At 31.4% G+C, this 19,742-nt stretch overlaps 1 protein-coding gene across 6 annotated transcripts; it reads left to right on the top strand.

Moving 5' to 3' along the window:
• Positions 1-2,852: 2,852 nt before the first annotated feature.
• LOC120076327 (SUN domain-containing protein 4-like) lies at positions 2,853-12,604 on the top strand. 6 transcript variants are annotated; one of them, XM_039030121.1, is made up of 7 exons: positions 8,667-8,886; positions 8,987-9,012; positions 9,185-9,286; positions 9,793-10,017; positions 10,775-12,033; positions 12,128-12,213; positions 12,293-12,604. In XM_039030121.1, the coding sequence occupies exons 4-7, from the start codon at positions 9,858-9,860 to the stop codon at positions 12,531-12,533; spliced, it is 1,746 nt and encodes a 581-aa protein (XP_038886049.1). In that variant the 5' UTR covers positions 8,667-8,886; positions 8,987-9,012; positions 9,185-9,286; positions 9,793-9,857; the 3' UTR covers positions 12,534-12,604. The 6 variants fall into 6 exon arrangements, with proteins under 6 accessions (XP_038886050.1, XP_038886049.1, XP_038886045.1 ...); XM_039030122.1 differs by lacking the exons at positions 8,667-8,886; positions 8,987-9,012; positions 9,185-9,286 and adding exons at positions 2,853-2,895; positions 4,094-4,151; XM_039030117.1 differs by lacking the exon at positions 9,185-9,286.
• Positions 12,605-19,742: the final 7,138 nt, after the last annotated feature.

Genomic DNA, 19,742 nt, shown 5'->3' with positions numbered 1-19,742 from the left:
GATAACAAAATGCATAGGTTGTTAGAAGCAGCTCGAGTACACAGATACATATAGTATACCATCTCATTATTTTATTTCCTCTATGAGGGAAAAAGAAAAGTAATAAACCTGCAATCTCGATGGTGGATGTATATCGAAACTTCAACCTTCGACAACCTAAGCGAGATTCGCGAGATTTCCCTTGTCGAGAGTTGAAGTTTCGACCTATGTATTGTTTCCAAGTTTTTCTTTGTTCGTCGAGTTCTCAATGTTCGACCTCCACATTAGTCGAGTTCCCAACGTTCGACCTCTAGCATCGAACTTCCAAAACAACAATATTTCTCTAATAAGTTTCAAAACAACAATATTTCTCTAATAAGTTTTGAAAACAACAATATTAATATTAAAGGTCCTCACAAAATGTTTATTTACTAATTTAAATTTATTTTTTTGATTTTTGATTTTTATAAATTTCTATAAATATCTATGAAATCGATATTTTGTAGGAAGGTTATGACCACAACATTAGGAAATCAACCTTTTAAACCTTACTTATATTAATGTCAATCAACCATACTTAAATTAATGTCGACTAATTTCATTATTGTGGACGTGACGACACACAATAAATGATACTTCGACCGAACATCTTTTCTATACCTTTGTCGTATGGTCTATGAAACACAGATATTTCATGTGAGGCAAAGAATCCATATCAGACACGTATCGGATACCGATACATCTAGACACTTCCCAGATACGTATCTGACACGCGATTTAACGTATCTATTTCTACGCATGCCTTTTTTTAAAGAAAAAAGACAAGCAACTCATCTAATCTTTCTCGATCTAAAACTAGGCAACCTATTTAAAAAGCTCACTACTCGAGTCAAAAACTAAAAGGAAAAAAATAAATAAAAGACCAAACCCTAGAATCATCTATCTTCATCTTCACATTTGAGTCTCCATAAAATCCACTAAAATATAAATCATTTGGATATCTTCAACAATTCAATGAAGAAGTTCTTCGTTTATCTTCATACCATTCCTTCTAATCTTCTTCTTGTTTTGTAATATGAGTCACTTTTCTATTGCATTTTATTAACTATTGTATTTCAACATCTTAGATGTTACTCTTTTTGTATTGTATTTTAGTATTTGCATTCTATTTTGTGCTATTGTTATTAACTTATATGTTAAATTTATCTATATCCTAGATTTTTTTAAGAAAAAGAAAATGTATTTTTAATGTATCAGTATTTTCATTTTTTAGAAATATATATATAAATGATGTATCCTCAGACGTATCCGTATCTTAGTTTTTTAGAAATTGATGAATTGCAATATCTGATCGTATCCATATTATATAACCGCATCTGTGTCTGTGCTTCATAGCATATGGTTAAGCTTGCATTGGTTAAAATACTCACTTTCTAAATCACACTTAGTTTTTTCTTTCCAAAGACCTCAAATTTTCATCAGACAGCATTTTATTTTAGTTCATGCGGTCATTTTTCCTTTAACTAGGTTTATTATTTTTATTAAAAAAATATCTTTAACATTCTTAAAAATAGTTATGTTGTTGATTTTTTTATAAAAAAAAAATCTCTATTACCATTTATAAATTTCTTAAAAAATTATTAATTTTGCATATTTTCTTGCATATAAATTATCATTATTTAAATAATTTCAATAAAATTTAAATTTAAATTTATTGAAAGTATAGAAACTAAATTTAAGATTAATAGAAATAAAGATTGAATTTGGCCAATTAGAAATGCATTGATTAAAATAAAATGGAACTCAAAGTATAGGACCAAAATATTCTTTTTTATTCCTTTCCTTCTCTTTCCTTTTTTAAAATTTTTTTTTTTTTCCTTTCCTCCTCTTTTTATTTATTTATTATTATTATTATTATTTTGCCTTCCTCATCTTCCCAAGATTAATATATACAGGGAAAAAAGATAATAAAGGGCAACAACCAACGGCTATGAATGGGCGTGGGAAGAAAAGATATAGAAAAAAGAAAAATAAATAAATAAAATGTGCTCTCTAGCTACCACTCAAACATGCCTTCAAAGGCTTGTAATATAACAAAAACAATTTTTTGGGAGTAACTTCCTAACATTATTTTATTTTATTTCTTAAAATTTGTTAAATAATAAGGTCTATGCACTTGACCCCTCATGTGAAAACATCGATAAATTTGTAACTTGACGAACATAGAATCTGCTAAACAAAGAAAAATGAGCTTTAATGCTAAAATTAGAGACGAAGAACGACAGAATAGGAATAAGTCAGAAGTTTAAGTTTCAAATTAAGATCAAGTTACATCATATGAACTATAATAGTATATTTATAGGAAAATGACCTGAAATTTACCTTTTTCTCTTAAGATTAAGATGAGATTGATTTTTTCTTATCAAGTTAGGATTAAATCTAACTGGATCATTAATTAGTTGACACGTTGACTAATTACTTGAATTCAAGTTTACTTTCATTTTTTTAACAAGTTTACTTTCACGTATACTTACTTTTTTCCTTTTTCTTTTTCATAATTTTTGGTTTATTTGTAAATTTATCCAAAACAAATATTGTGATATAGATCTTGATAAGGCACCAATAATCTTGTTTCCAATATAAGATAGATGCATAATGCAGTCCTTGTTAGATTTCAAGATGCATTGGCTCATTAATTTCTAATTTCTAGGTGCATGTAACTCAATTTATTATTGATCATGAATGGCATGTGTAGATATACCCATTTATTTTTTGTCCTTTTTTTTAAAAATATATTTCAGAGTGTTATAAAAAGAGGCATTATTGTGAGAAACCAATTAGTAGATTGAATAGAGCAAATACTTAGTGCGAGCTTATCAACTCTTCCAACAATACTAAGAGAGACATAAAAAAGAGGTAATTTTTCTACGTTCTGTCTGAGATGTTCATTAAAAAAAAAAAGGCTATTAATGTATTAAAAAAAAAAAAAGCTATTAATGTATTTTTTTTATCCAGTAGATAATTCTATCACTTTTATCGTAATATATATGGGTGAGACAATTGAATCTTTGACCTGAAGATACTCATTTTGACGTAGATAATCATGTGTCATTTAAGTTGAGTTAAAACCACATTTTTAATCCTATATTTAGGCTCCAATTTATTTTAATTTTTATACTTTTAATTGTTTAGATTTACTCTCTATACTTTTAATAAATCTTAAAATTATTCATTTAAAGTTAATTTTTTTTTTTTATCAAAATAGGTTAAATAATAAAAATAATTTTCATACAAGAAAAAGATAGGTAAGGAATATGTTTCCAAAATTTATCAAGAGAATGTAAATATGTTTTTTTTTTTTTAATAAAAAGAGAAAAAGGAAACTAACAACAAATTAACATCTCGGACTATTATCTTAAAATTTATTGAAAGAGTACAATAACTAAAATTAATTTAAGATGATATAAAATTCAAAGTACAATATTAATGTTAATATTAATATTTGAATCTAAATTTTCAATGGATCGGTCTAACAAATGTGCATGTTATTTCTTATTAAACAAATTTATAGTGAAATTTTGTTACTGTTTTTTAGTACAACAATTACGGATAAGAGATTGAACCTCTAACCTTGGACGGAAGTCATGCCAATGTCATTAAGTCAAATTCAATGTAGCAAATTTTATTGCTATCCATGACGTTCCTTTTTCGTACCAAAATGCTTGACATTTATTACATTAAAGAGATGGTTATTTTAACAAATTTCATTTTGTTTTCTCATCCTTTTTAAGAACATTCGGTAATAGATCTAAAGAAGCATTGCCTCCCTTTAAAAGAGATTAAAGGCTCCTATAAATGTTCTTAACAAATTAAAAAAAAAAAAGGTAACATAAATATAAGGTCAACTAGCATAAAGTTTGTCAATCAATCCCACGCCATATATTGTAAAATAATAAAAAATATATATATATATAAAAGAAATATAAAAAAGCAAATATGTGAATTTTATGGATTAATGAAGGTACTTATTCTGGGATACACTTTTTTATTGGTTGATAAAATATTGCTTTGGTCTCCATATGGGCTTTGTTATGACTATATATAAATTTCTTAGGTACATATTATTCTCCAAGACGCCTTCAAATCTCTGGTGAAGAGTTTAGGTTGAAGAGGTTAGTAATACACTTAGGACATTAACTTTGCTTATTCTAAAGAATAAGAAACGCACTTTTATTGTTATTGTTCTTTAGGAGGGGAAGTCATTTTTCTTCTTGAAAATAGATATTATAAAATGAAACAAAAATGTTAATAAGCCATTTGTAGAGCCTTATGACAATCTTGCGTACACAAGCATTTCAAAGGAAAAAACTATATGAAGTTCCATATCAAAATCAATAGAAAATAAAAAAGATTAATCGTATATATTATATTATAAGAATGGTACGATTAGGTCTTTCCAACTTTTCAATCTGAGATCTTAATAATTCATTTTTTAATTGGATTTTTTTCTAAAGACCAAATATTCGTTTAGGTTTTATGAGTGATATCATAGTAGATAAATATGGAATTCCATCTCAAAACAAGCTTAAAATGGGAAGAATAATTAATGTATAAAGATATATTTGTGGGATGAATTTTCTATATATCTTAATTTTCAATGAAGAACTTCAACAAAAACCAACAATAAAGTCATTTGTGATAATGCCACCTAAACCAGATTCACCAGGTTGTAAACTTGCTTCTTGTGAAGGTACGACCATAAATAACCTCTTGGCCCTTTGAACATGCTACTCTCAATTGGTCCACTAGATCCAAAAGAAATGAGGTTCATTTTTCCTATAGCAGATGCAAAGCCTTTGCTAAGATGATCTCTTTTGCTAGTCTTTATTTAGATCAACTAAACTCAATGGTAGATTGGGTCTAGGGTCTTAGGGTTGACAACGGCGTCGGACCGGGTCAGGGAGAGTTCCCCATCCCCATCTCTGATGGAAAATTTTATCCCCATCCTCGTATTTCAAGGCGAAGACAGGGACGGGGATTCCCCGTCGGAGAAACGAGTCCTCACGAGGACCCATTCCCCATTTTCCCTTTTATTTCCTAGACTTTTCTTTTAATTTTTTTCCGTAAAATTATCTTTGGTTTGGGCTTGGACACTTTAATTGGACTTAGGCTAAATTAAAAACTAAGGTAAAAAGTTAAATACCTAATATATATAGAGAGAAAATATTTAAAAATATAATTATATATAAACAGAAAATATTTAAAAACTAATTTATATATATGAAAAAATATTTAAAAACCTAACCAGATTGGATTCTGGAGGAATTTTGCCCACCTAAAGGATTTGGCTCTTCCTCAACTTTATATTTTTTTACATAATATATATATATATATAACAAAATAATAATAACTTTAGCTAATCCAATGATAGTTGTGTCTCCCAACTCACTCTAGACTCAAGTTTGAATCTCATACCGCACATTTATTTTTTCAAGTTTTTTTTCGACCTTCATTCTTTTTAAAAAATCAATAATTACATTAATTTCCATTAATACAACTGAAATTAAGAAGGAAGTCAGGTAGGGAGTGACTATTCAACCTCATTTTAAAAGTGTTTTTAGATTTGTTTTTGTTTATTTATGAACTTTTATAACTATTCACATATAAATTATTTTTACTTAATTATAAAGTCTTTTGTTAACAAAATTTCTAAATTTGTCACGGGTTGAACTAATTAACAATTCCTCTCGCTTAAGCTATCTCTTCTAAACTTCATTATCAATGCCCTATTACGATTTTGTGTGTTAAAAATAGGATTAAAGTCCTCCCTTAGCCAACTATTGAAGAAGATCATAAGTATTTAAGTGAGAGACAAACTTGATTGATTAAGACCTTTAAGTGGAATTATTTTTAAAGTGGACAATATCACACATTTATAAGATATTATTAGTTGTCAAACAATTTGTGCGATTAAGCTTTATTTTAGTATAATCCTTTTTTAGTACATGTGTGTGATCAAATCTATTACTTTAAATTCATCATTTGGTGAGATGTATTAAAAAGATTTTGAATAAGCTACATTGTTTATTGTCCAAACTCCCGACCTAAGGATCAACAGATAACTAGATTTAGACTATAATTCTGATACTAATTAATAAGAACAATGAAACCTTTATAATCTTGTTTTTAGAATCACTCAAATAAGTCTCATTCCACTAGAAATAATGGTTCCAATTATATATCATAGATGCCTACTTTTACGAATAAACATGAGGCTTTGTTTATAATATATATGTTGATCTATTATGAAACAGTGATATTGAAATTAAAAAAAGATAAAAAAAAAAAAAAAAAACAGTTTGATGTTATGCGCTAAAATTTTAAAAATAAATTAAGAGTGAGATATAACACGATTTTTTTAGTTAAACCAATTAAAGAAGTTGGAATGGAACCTTTTTACTTTTTAGATTTTTCTATTTGAGAGTATGAAGATTTAAACACTTTAAAAGGAGATAATACATGTCAAATATCACTAATTATAGGTTCTTTGTAAATATAAAAAAATAGATAATTCATTTACAAATATAGCAAAATGTTACTATCTATCAGTGATCGACAGTTATAATAATAATAAAAAATAATATATGTTTACGTCTATCAATGTCTATTACTGATGCTGATGGATGTCTATCAATGTCTTTTACTAGTAGATCGTGACATTTTGTTATATTTAAAAATATTTTCAACAATTTTCTTTTCTAAAACAATTACCCACTAATTTTCCTCACTCTTGGCTACTATATTGATTCATATACTCTTAAAAAATTTTGAAATTTGTTGCTTGTTTATTTGAAGTCAATTTTTATAAAAATTGATAAAATAACAAAAAACAAAAAAATTGAAAAATCTCTCGACACTAAAAAAAACCACTTAAGAAAAAGACACAAAGTAAATATATTTCAAAATTCATAGAGTTATTTCCACATATAGAAAAATACACCAAAATATTTACAAATCATAGCAAAATATCATAATCTATTTGCGATAGATCGTGCTAGATTACTATCTATGTCTATTTGTGTCTATCTGTATCTCGATAGACATAGATAGTAGTCTATCATAATATGATAGACTCTATATTTTGTTATTATTTGAAAATACTTTAAGTAGTTTTGTCATCTAAAATAATTTTTAAAATTTATATTGAAAATAAAAGAATAGTGATAAACTAATACCAACTTATTAAAATAAACAAGTTTTTTTTAAAATAAACAAATTAGATTTTTTAAAACCATATTAGATTAGAAGGATTCAAATCATAATATCCTCGTACGTGGATTCAACCATTCTCTCTTTGACATAAATAAATTAGATCTTAAAGTATTAAGTAATTTATTTTTGAAGTGAAACGTTGTAAATGTGGGTGTGGCTTAGTGACATTTTAAAAGTCGGTTGGGTCTACACAAAAACGTAAAACGTGCCGGCAAAGGAGTTACAGTTGGAAAATTGGACCCTATTTATTCTAAAAAATTACAATACAAAAAATCTGCCGTAAAATTATATCCACATCGTATTCTACATTTGTCATTGTGGCATAAGAATAAATGAAAATGTAATGTAAATATAAGCGGAAAAGATAATTAATGCGGCTGACATGGACCTGTCAAATCAGTTATTGCCACCTCACATTTCCTTGTAGATGTCACACTTTGATTGGCTGTCGCTCAGCTCCAATCATGTCATTTTAATATTTCTATATCTTCAAATAAAATTAATAAAGAAATATATATTTTTTTTCAATATAACTCATTTAAAAACAATTTAAATTACAAATTTGTTCTCAAATCCCAAATCCAAAATTATTCCAAATGAGTTAAGCTATTACATATAAATTTAAGTTGTAAACATAAGCGTTGAATTGACATAGTGCTTGTACTATCAATCTCAAAATTAATGTTTTGATTCTCACATCTTAGATGTAAAAAAAAATATAATTTAAATTTTATGTCTTCAATAATTCTATACTTTCAATTTTTTTTTGTTGATGGATTTCCGAATTTTTTAAAAACTTTAAAGAATATAGATTCAAATTCTAAATTTGTAATTTAACCTAAATGTATAGGATGGAATTTGGATTTTTTTTTTTTTTTAGACCATGATAAGGTTTTTCTACAATATGTGTAGTAGAAGAATCGGACATTTAACCTTAAGTCGATAGTCAATCGTCTATAATTATTCCAAAACTATACATCTTATTTTTTATAGTTCTATTTTAAGCAAATATATGACTTTAGTTTATATCTCATCAAATGAATGAATCTTTTTAGAATTGTTTTCAAATAAAGAAAATGAGTCAATTTATATATAAATATAACAAATATCTGCCTATTAACATAGATAACGATACTGATAGATTGTGATAGATATCCACTGCGATTTATCATGGATAGATAATGATATTTTACAATATTTATAAATATTTTAGTAATTCTACCCTTCAAAATAATTACCCTCCTTTATAACATGAAAAAAAGTTATCTGAAAAAAATGTGTGAAATATTGAGTTATTATTTGAAATAAAGATGAAAAAGAACTTAAACAAACAGTAAAAAATGAAATATTTAAAATAAAAAATTGATGTAATTTGGTGAGATGAGAAGGAAGAAGAGGGTAAAGAGTAGAGTTAAGTGATGCTTACGTCCGGAGGGAAATACAATTTTGTTCTTAATTTTTGAAGTTAGAGAGAGAAGATAAACAGTGGAAATGAAAGCTTAGAGAGAGAATTCGATTTGAAATTGTGGAGTAGAACTGTTTGCAAATGAAAACGAAATTGAAGATTTCGATCATGAAACGCCTTGACGACGCTCCAAAGACGCGGCGTATACGTTAATCTTCACCTTCAATCAGGTCAATCTATGCTTTTACTTCCATTAATTCTCTTTGCTTCAACTTCACACTTCATTCTCTCAATTCCTTCTTCTATTCCTTCGCTGCTTTCCATTTCCAGATTCCCGATGCCCATCGCAATTCAAGGTTTGCATGCGATTTCAGTCAATTCTCCTATCTACATTTGTATCAACTGATCGATTTTGTTTATAGTTTTTCCCCTTCCGTTTTGTTTTTAATGAATCTGTGATCTGTGTGAAATGGTGAAATAAAGAAGTGTCTGCTAATTCAATTGGTTTACCGACACCATCAAAACCAGGTAATGATCAACTAGAAGGTCTTTTAATTCATCTCGATCCTCTTAGATGTGGCCACGACACCATCCGGTTTTGGTGGGACGGTGTTTCTTTTGCATCAAAAGGTGTTATTTGCTTAGCTGCCAAGATCTTTATTTATCTTTTCGACAACTTTTCATTTTCAGTAAACGAGATCATCGTTAAGAAACATATTAGATTTCCTATACGAATTATTCAGGATGTTTCATTATTTGACGGTGAAGAGCTTTTTTTTTTAGCAATTGAAAATTTGTTATTAATGTTGCTGCTGAAGTTTTGAAGACTAGCTATCAATGATCTACTATATTTTTGATGAACCTTGGAGCGCCTTACAGTATTTAAATTCATATTCTAATTTACTTATGTTTCATTTCTTCTCAAGTATGAAATTACGGAGCTGTTACAAAAGCTATCGTTTCCTTTATCGAAGGGGTGACTTGAAATAGACACAACATTCTGCTGTAACATGCCTGGCTTGGATATTTATTCATAACTATTCTTCTCCTTTTTCTTACATCTGGATAATTCTATACCATTGCTCATATGTTTGGGAAGTGAAATTGAATGTTAGCTCATGATTTATTTGGTGCAGCATACTCCCTTTTCTATATGCTCAGGCATGGGCACTGGAGGATTAGTGGCCTGAATTGATGTGAGATGCAGCGGTCACGTAGAGCTCTTCTGCAGAGAAGAGCTTTAGAGAAAACTACCAGTGGGAGGAATCGCTTGTATATGTTCTTTCTGTCCCTAGTATTTGTATTGTGGGGGCTATTCTTCCTCTTTAGCTTGTGGATCAGACAGGGCAACAGTCGTAAAGGTCAGTATCTAACTGAACTTTCTTTATCTCTCTTTTTATTTACAATGATCTGAGAATCTAATCTGAGGAATTTCTCTGTTATACAATTTTTATTTCATATTATGGGTATAGCATTTGTTTTCTTTATATTTGAGATGTACAGTCACCACACCGCTAAATTTTTTTCAGTTCGATTGTAAATAGTTTTGCACACGATACAGAAATTGAGTATATTAGCATGATACATTTCTTTCATGGTGATTTTGAATCGGATGGCTTCCCCTTGATTTTTTCCTATTGAATGTGAGCCTGCTTTAGACTAGTATGCTTGTTAGTTTTAGAAATGACTGCGCCTTTCTCTTGTTTTTATTTTAGGAGTTTGGGTATAAAGTATTTGATAGTTTGCAGAGATTTCAAAGTCGGCTGTACCTTTTGATTTTCAATGGTTTGTGACACTTTCTAGGAAACAAGGATCTGATTGTTTCTACTAAAACAATACTAATGAATAAAACCTGAATTAAAGTAACCACAAAAGGGTTATAAGATCATAGGACAAAATGTACTATTTTCTGGGGGAAAATGTATGTTGCAATGTCTACACCTTCTTCTGCGGATTTGAAGACTGCAGATCAGTTTAGATCACTGTAATTACTTTTACATCATACATGGCAGAATCGATTTCCTCTTTTCTTAGTTAACAACACGTTACACACGTTATACACGATCATGTAAATAAATAAGAAATAACTACTTATGCTCAACTCTGTTTGTTATTTAGATGGCTGCACCAATCTACAAGATAGCATATCAACTTGGAATGAATCCAAGTACAGAAATTACAAGCATTCTGAAATAATTACTGAAAGCCGTCAGAATAAAAATTGTTCAGTTGCCCTTCTAAAAGATCGGTTCATAGACAGTGCAAAATCCAGAGCCTATGATGATGATATCTTTGTTCGTGAAGAAAATGTAAATCATGACAATTTTGATGAGAATGTAAATTTGCTTGCTTTTGGAGAGCTGCCTGATGTGAAGAAAAATGATGGCTTAGGAGGGAATTTTCAAATTGATAATCTAAACGCTGATCGCCTATCTCATGTTTTACCCCTTGGCCTTGAAGTTTTCAAAAGCAGAGCATTTATCTCAAAAACCAAAATCAGACCTGGTCAAGTGGAGAGTACTTTACATAGGTTAGAGCCTAGCGGTGCAGAATACAACTATGCAGCAGCTTCAAAGGGGTCAAAGGTATTGGATTTTAACAAGGAAGCCAAGGGAGCCTCAAATATATTAGAAAGGGACATTGACAAGTACCTCAGAAATCCATGTTCTGCTGATGAAAAATTTGTTACCTTGGAACTCTCTGAAGAAACGTTAGTGCGTACAATTAAAATTGCTAATTTTGAGCACCACTCTTCCAATTTGAAGGAATTTGAGCTTCTTGGGAGTTCGGTTTATCCTACAGATGTTTGGATAAAGCTTGGAAACTTTACTGCTGCAAATGCAAAGCATGCTCAGAGTTTTGTCCTAAAGGAGCCAAAATGGGTAAGATACCTTAAATTAAGACTTTTAAGTCATCATGGTTCAGAATTCTACTGCACACTAAGTGTCTTTGAAGTTTATGGATTGGATGCCGTCGAGGAAATGCTGGAGGATTTGGTTTCAGTTCAGGACAATACCTTCATTTCAACAGAACTTTCTGCAGACAGTGAACCAACGACAAAGTACGACAGCGAACATCATAACTACGACGGAGAAATATCCTCTTCAAGGGAGGACGACTTACCAGATAGCTTTCAAGAACTGCGCCATCATCATCAAGCAGGCAGGATGCCTGGGGACACTGTTCTAAAGATACTAATGCAGAAAGTCCGCTCATCTGATTTAAACTTGTCTATCCTGGAGCGGTATTTGGAAGAACTACATTCCAAATATGGAAATATTTTCAGACAGTTCAATGACGATATTCGAGAGAACGACATACTCGTAGAGAAGAGTCGTGAAGACATAAGGAATCTCCTAAGAATCCAGGAGAGCATTGTATGTCAATTCTTACCTCCGTATGATTCTGAGTTATTATTCAAGATTGATCTCCATAACCTTCAATCCATGAGTTTAAATGTTTTCTTTGCAGGGTAAAGATGTTAGTGATCTCATTTCTTGGAGGTCCTTTATTTCTCTGCAGTTGGAAAATCTACTAAGAGACAATGCAATTCTCAGGTTAAACCCCCACTTTGCTTCATTATTTTATCTTTGTTTCTGAAACCATTCTAAATGAGTGAGTATTTCTTGTTTGTAGATCTGAGATTGAGAAGGTTAGGGAGAAACAGAGTTCTCAAGAGAACCAAGGAGCTACAATGGTGTTTGTATGTATGATTTTTTTATTATTTGGTGTGGCAAGGCTGTTCATAGATATGGTGGTTAGTGTTTATACAAGAACAAGTATGGAAAAGAAGAGTAAATCTGGGAAATTTTGTATGACTTCTTCCTGGATTTTGTTGCTACTGAGTTGTAGCATCTTCATTTTCATACTTTTGTAGTTTCATTAGTATGTAATGTATCCACACTTACAAATTTTGTCCACTGAATCACTATACTATGCTTGCAAATATAGTCATAGCTCAACCCACATACTATGTGGGTTTAAATTTCCTACAAAAATTTGATCTCATCTATTAAAGTAAACATATTTTAGTAAGCATAAAAGATGGATAAATCTATAAAATGCTATCCATAATAAATAATATCTAAGGCTCTGTTTGGTAACTATTTGGTTTTTTATTTTTGTTCTTGAAAATTAAACTTATATTATCCGTATTTATTATGATAATTTGTATCTTTCTTAAGTACAATTGTTTAATTCTTTAGTCAAATTCCAAAAATAAAAATAACTTTTTGAAAATAACTTTTTTAGTTATCAAAATTTGGTTTGATTTTTTAAATCATTGGTGAAAAGGAGATAACAAATGAAGAAATTTGGAGGTGAAAGAAGTATCTATATACTTAATTTTTAAAAACAAAAACAAAAAACAAAATGATTATCAAACCGGGCCTAAGTTTTTATAGACAATTTTTAAAATTATGAAGGTAAAAAAAAAAAAACTATTTTGGTTCATATACTTTAAAGTTCATTCAATTTTAGTCCTTATACATTTAAAATATATTTAATTTAGTCTCTACTTGTTTATTATTCTTTTTTTTAAAAAAATAAAATTTTTGTTATTAGTATCTTCACTCTAAATATAGAAAACATATTCACATATTATACTTTCTTGCATGAAAATGATTAAAAAAAAAATATATTCTTTTGATTCTAAATTTTACATATTGTCTCTATTTGGTCCATAGGTTTTAAAATGTTACACATTTAGTGTTTAAGTTTTGAATTTGATTTCAATTTAGTCCCTAAGTTTCAAAATCTTACAATATTACCCTTGAGATTTGAGTTTTGTTTCAATTTGGTCCTTAGATTTCAAGATTTTATATTTTTTAACTTTAATTTTTTATTAAATACTTACTTTCAAACATTGACATTAATATTGATTAATTAATTAAAAAAACATGCAGTGAGTTTTCAAATTTAATTTTAAAAATGATGGAAAATAGGGAAACTTAATTAATTAATTATAATTATTTTAAATTTGTTAACGTACATTAACGTTAAAGACAAAAAAAAATGAGTATTTAGTGAAAAAATTGTAGTGAAAAGTGTAAATTTTGAAACATATGGACCAAAATGAAGCAAAACTCAAATGTCAACGATAAAATTTTAACATTTTGAAACCTATGAACTAAATTGAAACTAAACTCTAAATTTATGGACTAAATATGTAACATTTTGAAAGTTAGAGACTAAATAGGAACTAGACCCAAAATCTATTGACCAAAAACTTATTTTTACCAAATGATTATTATTATTATTTAGTTAATCTTGATTAAAAAAAACTTTCAACGACTAAAATTTTTTAAGATCTATTAAAAGTATTAAAACTAAAATTTTGATAAATAGACTAAATTTGGAAAGTATACATTAAAATTTAAGCGGATTAAGATAGAAAACAAAAAGATTCAAAAGGAAAGTATTATCAACATATTTGGAAAGTGGTGCATCTAAATTGTGGTGGGGAAGGAAATTCATTACCAAACCCTAAAAATCCGTCGAACATAATACCCCAATTAACATAATCAACAATGAAGATCTTTGCTTCTTTTTAGAAGGCAATGATGCATCCTGAATTTCATTGTTTGTATCTGTTACACCTCATGAAAGTCATAGAGTAGACACAGATTGTTGGGGTTTGTGCCCTAAAGTCTCGTGTCTTGTAGTTTGTAAACAACTTTGTATGAACACTTGTGATATATAATATAAATGATATTTACTTCACTACTTGACTTTGCACATTTAAATGTTTTTTATTTTACCACAAACCAATAAATATAATATCCCTGGTTGTCTTTATGTAACTTAAGCATGTATGTAGTGACATACAAGTGGATCATGTCTTAAGTGATAACAAAAATAATCTGTAGTATATGAACATAGGAGGGAAACCTTATCCTGGTAATATTACGGACGCGACCCGCTTTGTGGAATTGTTACAAATGTTGTGACTTGTCACAGATGGTCTGATCCTGATCATTCTTGTAGTGGACATGCGAGTGGGGGCGTCCTATATAAAGAGTTTGTATAAGAGTGTTAATGTCTTGTCATATAACACCGTTCATGATTGAGACTTCACTTCACTAGGATGACCATAGGTAACATGACCTTAATCCTGAGTGAGTTGGGAACTTTTGCCATTGAGGGCGGTCCTTTGGTTTGCATAGGTGCGAGTGGCCAGAATGCCAACTCAAACCTACCATTTTGGGGATTCGTTTGATTTGGGAGCTGGGAACTTAGCTTCACAAGATGGAGTTCACTCCTTCCCCAAAGTAGGGGTAAGTAGATAGATTGCTCTCTTAAGGGCTGATCCAGGGGCTTGAACGATGTGGCGCCATGCACCTTCTCATGGCACGAGAGGTGTTCACACATAGTAGAACTATGTTGTATTATTCATTAGAGGGATTAGTGGTACTTAAGGAAGAAGATGTAATTACAGGGGAAAAACGGTAAATTGACCTGCTGTAATTACGAGCATCTGTGAAGGGTCATCGTATTGATGATTGGTTATATCCAATGGACATAGAAATATATCTATGGAAAGAAGAATTCAACTGTCGATCTTTAATGGAATGTCTGGCAGTTAACGGATAGTGGATATTGTGACTAAAGAGTTTAGTTAGCTATGCACGTACCATTGGAGCTTCGAGCCATAGGTCTTTAAGATCCCTTTGGTAGCTTGGATACAAGTTAAGAATCAGTTTTTGGGTCAGCTTGAAATGTTCAAATTGACAAGAGAAAGTTCGATTATATATGATATAATTGAACGAGTTAATTAAATATGATATAATTAACTTTATGTATGAGATACATTAATTTGGAGGAAATTGGATATAAATATGATTTATATCTAGTAGAGAAAAATATTATAATTAATATATGATATTAATTTATATGTTATGAATATGATAAGATCACATTCATTGAACGGTTATAAAGGAAATGGGACGGCGTCTCTTCTGTTCAAAATAATGGATGAGTGCATTATAAATAGCTGACGGTGTGCAGGAGTAATGTGTGCGGACATTGTGAAAAAGATAGTGTCATCGTTTAGAAAATCAGTGCCTATACGATAGTGACTGCACGATCGCTTACATATACGATATTGCTAAGCGATCACTTACTGATTACGCTGTCGCGCGCTGTTAACTAAATGATCGTTTACCTTTTCCTAAGCGATCGTTTAGCTCCCGATATTTACTAAACGATCATATAGACGATCGCTTAGTTTTTCCTACGCGATCGTTTGGACGATCGCTCGCTCTTTTCCTACACGATCGTTTAGATGATCGCTTACTTTTTCCTACACGATCGTATACTTCACCTAAACAATCAAGCATCTTGTCTATACGATAGACGACCTTATCTCCCACTTGCTTGATCATTGTGTACGGTCTCTCTTTCTCCTTCCCTCTACCAAATCCGAACAAAGCTCACACTTTGGATTCTCACTCCAAGAATACTGAGGGCTCTGAGTGGTCTTGTCTTCTCCGTTTCCTTCTGTCCGGGTGGTGATTGTTCGAGGTAGACGGTTGGGTTTTAGACTCACTGTGAAGGAGAACTCCTCCATCTGGTATGATCTCTTGACTCTTTAGCATTATGAATGCATATTAGTATGTTTTGAATGTATATGCAGTAATTTTGTCACAATAAATTGGAAAGATCTAATTCCGCTCGTAGGTACTCTTGAATAAGAGTTCCTTCAATTGGTATCAGAGCACTCAGTTTTCTGATATTTCAATTCATTGCTGCAAAAGAATTGCAAATACGTTCTTGGTGGGTGCATTTCTACACTGTTTAATCATTAAATTGCTGTGGATGTGTGGATTTATGGATGTTTTCATGGATGTTAGCCTCGGTTTGATTTAATTTTTTTACATTTGCGGTTGTTTGTAAAGGCCCATGCGTTTTTGGGCATTAATAATCGTTATCGAGTCTATATTCAAAGTCTGTTTGAGTTTTGAGTCGTTCTGATAGAAGGTCGGAGCTAGCGTTGTGGTTTTCTCGAGGAAGGAGACGATTAAGGGTTGATCGCATCAGTTAGATGATAGGGTATGCGATCAAGGGTTGATCGCATCGTGCAGACAATGGGGTATGTGATCAAGGGTTGATAGCATCGTGCAGACGATGGGGTACGCGATCGCTGATAATCGCATTGTATAGACGATCGGGTAAGTGATCAAGGGTTGATTGCATCGTGTCGACGAGCGTTCCACGATTGCTGAGTATCGGGTCGTGTAGACGATGGGATGCTCGCGTATCGCTTAACGCGCACACACACTAGGAGATCGTTTTGGTCAGTAAGCACCATCGCTTAGTAACTGACTAAACGAATGCTTAGTAATGCCAGGTAAATCGTTTACCTGTTATCGCATTAAGTGATCTCATAGAAGATCGTTTTAGTCAGCAAGCTTCATCGCTTAGTAACTGACTAAACGATTGCTTAATAACTGCAGGTAAATTGTTTACCTGTTGTCGCGCTAAGTGATCGCATAGATGATCGTTTTGGTCAGCAAGCTTCATCACTTAGTAACTAACTAAACGATCGCTTAGTAACGCTAGGTAAACCGTTTACCTGTCGTCGCGTTAAGTGATCGCATAGACAATCGTTTTGATCATCAAGCTTCATCGCTTAGTAACGGACTAAACGATCGCTTAGTAACGCAAGGTAAATTGTTTACCTTTCACCGCGTTAAGCGATCACATAGACGATCAAGCTTCGCAGCCTCGTTGTCGTCTACGCGATCGTTTAACTTTGATTCTATCGTCTAGTGCACGTTGGACGATCGTCTACCTACGACATTTACTACACGATGGAGTCCTCCTGGCGGTTCAAGACCCATTTCACCTATGAACCGTTTTGCTCAATGAAAAATGTAATAGATAGGGTTATTTTATTCCGGTTTTTGTAAAGGCTCATCTCAGTCCATTAATCCTTTATTTATTACATGTGATGTATGTGTTTAATATGTCATATGGTTTGCATATATAGTAAATCCCACCTTAGGTTATGCATTGGTCATGCATCATCTCTTTATTGTAATTATTATAATTTAGAGAAGCATGTTTTAATTTACATAAGTGCATGCTCATGCATCATATAATATAAGGGTTATATTTATGTATGTTTTATTTTTTTTTAACGTTATATTTATAAGAGTTATAAATGTGTTAGTTGTTTATTTATAAATGGTTATAAAATGAAATTAGAACTAAAATAATTAGTAAAAGATTAATATGTCGCAAGTCTATCTATAGTAGACCTTTTGTCGAAGGTGGGTTTTGTCTAGGCTGGGGTACTTAGGTAATTTAGATAGATTTGGTGCATGCATGCAAATTAAGGCCAGTCCATTAAAGAGTTTAATGGACTGCTTGGATTTGTTTTCCTTTCTTTCTTTCTTTTTTTTTTTTTTTTTTTTTTTTTTTTTTTTTTTTAATTTCAAAGACAAAAGTTGTTTTTGAGCAAACTTAATAAATAACTTAGACCATCATCAGTAGTCGGATTGTAAATCCCTAGGTAGAACATTCAATGGGAGGTTCTTAGGGCATTAACTGATACTTCATTTTCACCTCTCGCGTTTCTCCTTCATAGTTCACACCGTGAGATCTACCCTCAGCCTCGAGGCACCTTTGGCATGTCCCCCTAACGGATAGTGTTTGGGTAGGTCAATATCAAGGTGGATGAAAAGAATGTTCATAGTAAGTGGGAGCGGAAAGTGTGACAACATATCCCTCGGTCTCCCTCGTTGGATTAAATAAAGTTTATGCACATCGCCTCGTGGCACCCTAGGTGTGTCTCCCTATAGGATGGTTGTTTCATGCATCGCCTTATGTCGAAGTTCGCACTCAATATTGATTTTACATCATTTATGACGTGCAAGTTCGACTCAAAGATCAATAAATCATCTACATATAGACACAAGATAGTGTAGAGGTCATTATCAAACTTATGATAGATGCATTTGTCACTTTCATTGACCTTGAAACCTTTAGATAGGATAAGGTTGTCAAATTTTTCATGCCATTGCTTAGGAGCTTATTTTAGTCCATATTTGTCTAATTTACACACCTTATTTTCTTGACCATGGACAACAAAATCTTCAGGTTGTTCCATGTAAATCTCTTCTTCAAGTTCACCATTTAGGAAAGCAGTTTTTACATCCATTTGATGTACTATGAGGTTATAACGGGCAGCGAGAGAGAACAGGACACGGATAGAGGTAATTCTAGTTATAGGGGAGAAGGTGGCAAAGAAATCTACGTTTTTTCTCTGTCTAAATTCCTTCGTTACTAACCTGGCTTTTAAATTTGTCGACAGTCCCATCAGGTCTAAGTTTCCTCCTTAAGATCCATTTGCACCCTATTGCCTTACATCCTGAGGGTAGATCTACTAAGTGTCAAGTCCTATTTGACTCAAGTGAGTCCATCTCATCATTTATGGCTTCTTGACATAGGTTGGCATCTACTGAAGACAGAGCAGCTCTTAGATCTTTAGGATCTTCTTCTACATTGTAGGTCAGGAAGTCATTTCCGAAATCTTTGGCGGTTTTAGCTCTTTTGCTTCTTCTAGGTTCTGGGTCAGTTTCCTCTCTAGGGTTAGGATTTCTAACTAGGGTTGTACCACTTGAACCAGAGCCCCCACTATTCCTTGATTTAAAAGGAAGCCTATCTTCAAAGAAGTCGGCATCATTTGACTCAATGATCACTTGGTTCACTAGATCATAGAATCTGTAGGCTTTACTATTTAAGGCATAATCTATAAAGACACACTCATAAGTTCTACTAGCTAACTTTCTTCTTTTTGGGTCAGAAATCCTTACAAAGGCTAGATAGCCCCATGTTCTAAAGTAGGACAAGTTTGGTTTCTTATTCTTGAGAATTTTGTAAGGTGAAGCTTTATTTTTAGATTTCGGGATTCTATTTAGGACATAACACACAGTAAGGATGATTCACCCCACCAATAAGACGCGACTTCTGAACTAAGTAAAATAGAAACTACTAGCTCAGCTAAAGTTCTATTTTTTCTTTCGACTTTTTCGTTCATTTCAGGAGAATAAGGTGTGGTCTTTTCGTGTATTATTCCATGTGA

Source organism: Benincasa hispida, chromosome 4, assembly GCF_009727055.1.
Source record: "Benincasa hispida cultivar B227 chromosome 4, ASM972705v1, whole genome shotgun sequence".
Taxonomy (NCBI): domain Eukaryota; kingdom Viridiplantae; phylum Streptophyta; class Magnoliopsida; order Cucurbitales; family Cucurbitaceae; genus Benincasa; species Benincasa hispida.
Note: the sequence above shows the minus strand (reverse complement) of the source record. Positions and strands in the feature narration are given on the sequence as shown.

Coding starts and splice junctions, on each gene's coding strand:
- LOC120076327 (XM_039030122.1), top strand. CDS start 9,858: ATGCAGCGGTCACGTAGAGCTCTTCTGCAGAGAAGAGCTTTAGAGAAA. Junction 10,018..10,774: donor ACAGGGCAACAGTCGTAAAG/GTCAGTATCTAA, acceptor TTTGTTATTTAG/ATGGCTGCACCAATCTACAA. Junction 12,214..12,292: donor AGAGACAATGCAATTCTCAG/GTTAAACCCCCA, acceptor TCTTGTTTGTAG/ATCTGAGATTGAGAAGGTTA.